This window comes from Cynara cardunculus, unplaced genomic scaffold (genome assembly GCF_001531365.2).
Source record: "Cynara cardunculus var. scolymus isolate 2C unplaced genomic scaffold, CcrdV1 Un_Scaffold_8912, whole genome shotgun sequence".
NCBI classification, from domain to species: Eukaryota; Viridiplantae; Streptophyta; class Magnoliopsida; order Asterales; family Asteraceae; genus Cynara; species Cynara cardunculus.
The window spans coordinates 6594-9676 of NW_020204553.1; the positions used below are offsets into that span (position 1 = coordinate 6594).

Below are 3083 nucleotides of genomic sequence, written 5' to 3' on the forward strand. Positions count from 1 at the left end.
ATAGTTGTAATTGACATGCATATCTTTTAGTATTTGCCACCTAGCTTTCCATACTCCAAAAGTTCGTCCAACAACATTCCTCAGTGATGAGTGATAATAGTTAAATGTTTTTTTTTTGCTTCTTTGGGAGCACATATTGTTGCAGTTTGTCCACGACGGAAATCAGGTATGTGATAACGAATATTTGTTCCTTTGTATGGAGCAAGATAACCTTTAGTATTTGGATATCCGGCATCAACAATATAGTACTTATCTGTTATGAAAAATAAACAAACTTTTATTATTCGTTTCAAATGGTAAGAGAACATAAACGTTTTCGTTACTACAAAAAAATTACAAATTACCGATTGGATGTAGAAATTTAAGTCCAGTTCTACATAAGGCTTCAAAAAATATATGTGTGTCATGTGCAGTTCCTCCCATCCAGTCCATGCAAACATAAAACACATATTAAAATCACAAACTGTCATGATATTTTCCGTCGCATATCCTATTCTACCAATGTATTTTTCTTGCTCATGCTCTCGAACCAATGCCCTTACGTGTGTCCCATCGATAGCACCAATACAATCCTACGCATATAAGTAAAATAATTTATTAATCTATTAAAATGATACGGTCAAATACGAAGCAAGATATAGGAAGTACCTTGAACATTGGATAATAACGAGAGTTATTTAAAATATGTGCAAGTACATGTTCATTGTAATTTGCATKTGGCTTTATGATGTCCGCACTTAACTTAAGCACAGCTTTCAAAACAGCATGGAAATGTCTATGAATAGTCTCTCCAGAATGATTAAGGGTTTCTTGAATTAACCTATTCCTATACCCATGTGCTAAAGTCATCAAGAAAATGCCAACAGACTCCTCAATACATATATTACGTGTTGGCTTTAACCCGTAACKTGYAGCAAGATCTGAACATACATTTTGAATACTGTGACATGTAATCTGAAATCTTCACAGCAACGTCTAGGATGACCGTTAAGTACTTCATGAATAAATATGTTTTCTGTGCGAGAAGATGTGCGGCAAGGCATACGCGTGCTATTCAATTTATGACGTATTAGTATCCCTTTGATAGCTATTGCACATGATAGTACCCAATAGTTCTTCTCTTCCACCCAATTTATTTCATTATCATAATTCGAATCAGAGTCATCACTATTCATCCTATTAATAGATAAAAACAAATCAAACATATTAAAAACGCATATAAAAAGGATAGATAATATCAAACGCCACACATAATGTCAAACGTCATACATAATGTCAAACGATAATACAGGATATGAAACCAGTTGAAAACGTAATATCACAATATTAAACAATAATGTGAAACATCATCCTAAAAAGGGATAGATAAAATGAAATGGGAAAAACACGATATGAATCATTCTTCCATAAGTAACTTAAAAAAACTCCATCCTTGCCATGTGTGTCTATGGAACCATAAAATTTTCACGGACTTGCTTTTTTAGGAAGATGTGTAATGCTTGGCTATACATCCTTGAACCTTCTTCAAATCCTAAAAAACATGTCACAATGTCCATGCATTCTTGTGTCGTTGGTGAGTAATTATTATGTGATGAAAAAGTTTGCRTGCTTCGTGATGATAGTGCCTCCATTACATTATCTAGTGTATCCTCAAATGAGGAAGTTACAGATGATTTTCCCTTGGTTGAACGGGTAGGTGCGACATTATTCGGCTTCTTCCTTTTACTAGAACTACTTTGAGGGAAAAGATGTTTATCATCGTCGCCTAAATTCACTTCATCACTATTTTCTTTCCCCTCATGATCTTCTTTATCTTCAACATTAGTTGGACCACTATTGTTTTGACATTCAACGGGAGCCTTAGTCTTATCTTCAATGGCAACGGAATCCCGAAATAAAGGCTCATAATACACTTGATAAATCTCCAAATTTAAGTCCCTAAACTTGGCAAGATCTTTATCGCCCTGTGTGTTAATGGCTCTTATTAGCAAATTTCACTAGGAAATCATGAAGAAGTAATACAAAACAAAAGAATATATATAAAATAGTATTACCTTTATTTTTTCGTCCCACCACTCTGGTGATGCAACAATTGTCTTTCTCACGGGATCCCATCCAATGCCAGATTCAATCCTCATTAAACGATCATACAACTTCACTTCTTTCTTCATAGTGTCCCATTTGTTTTTAAGTTGCTTCTTGTCAAAAGATTTTCCTGTTCGTTCCTTAATCTTCTTCTCTATGTTTCCCCACCCCCAAGCTTTTTGAAGTGACTACCAGGTCTATTCCCATTTTTAACCTCATTCATGCACAAATCAATGACACCATAACGGTAGTATTATTTTCAATGTATCACTAGCAACAAAGTTAGCATTGTTTGTGTACATTGCCTGAATGTAACATCCCATTCCACATATTGCATGTAACACGTATTTCATACATAAGAAATATATGTTTGTACACCACAAAGGTCCCTTAGTATAAGAATCTACCAGTATAAAATACATGGTCCAAAAATTCAAAATACAATTCTTGCACTAATCCAGTTACATATATCAAAACTATACATGTCGTCAACAAATCTTCATGTAGATAAGCATATAGGGAAATTATTACAGTTTTCCCTTTCCCTTACYTTCTGCACTTCYTGCAATACATATWTAAAATCACAAAACRAGGGTTAGACCAAAAAGGTCTAGTGAGTTACCCTATTTATGTTATTGCAGGATGATAAACACCAAAAACTTATGTAAAATAACTTTTCAGATATATAACAAATACAATAACAATACCTTTCACTTTCTAAACCAAAAACTCAGCTTGTAGCTAATACATCAAAACCAAACAGGTTTACATTATTCATTTATCAGAATGCCACTTTTAAACCTCTTGAATCAAATATGGTTTAATCAAAGTTTCAGGCCAAATCTGTTATCTCCTCTTCTATAACATCCAGACTATGATTTCCATTAAGAATCTTGATTCTAAATCTTTAAATCACAAAGAAATAAAGATTCCAAATCACGGTAATCTTAAGGGATATAATAGTAAGAGTTTTATTACAAAATACACACATACAAATG

General features: G+C 33.5%; 1 protein-coding gene across 1 annotated transcript; it reads right to left on the reverse strand.

Annotated features, from left to right (window-relative positions):
- Positions 1-464: 464 nt before the first annotated feature.
- On the reverse strand, positions 465-2171 carry LOC112505182 (the record flags this gene model as incomplete). The annotated part of the gene is made up of 4 exons (XM_025109128.1): positions 2055-2171; positions 1606-1964; positions 1107-1176; positions 465-572 (listed from the first exon to the last, which is right to left on the reverse strand). Coding segments are annotated over exons 1-4 (654 nt in total), but the record flags the coding sequence as incomplete, so codon positions are not given.
- Positions 2172-3083: the final 912 nt, after the last annotated feature.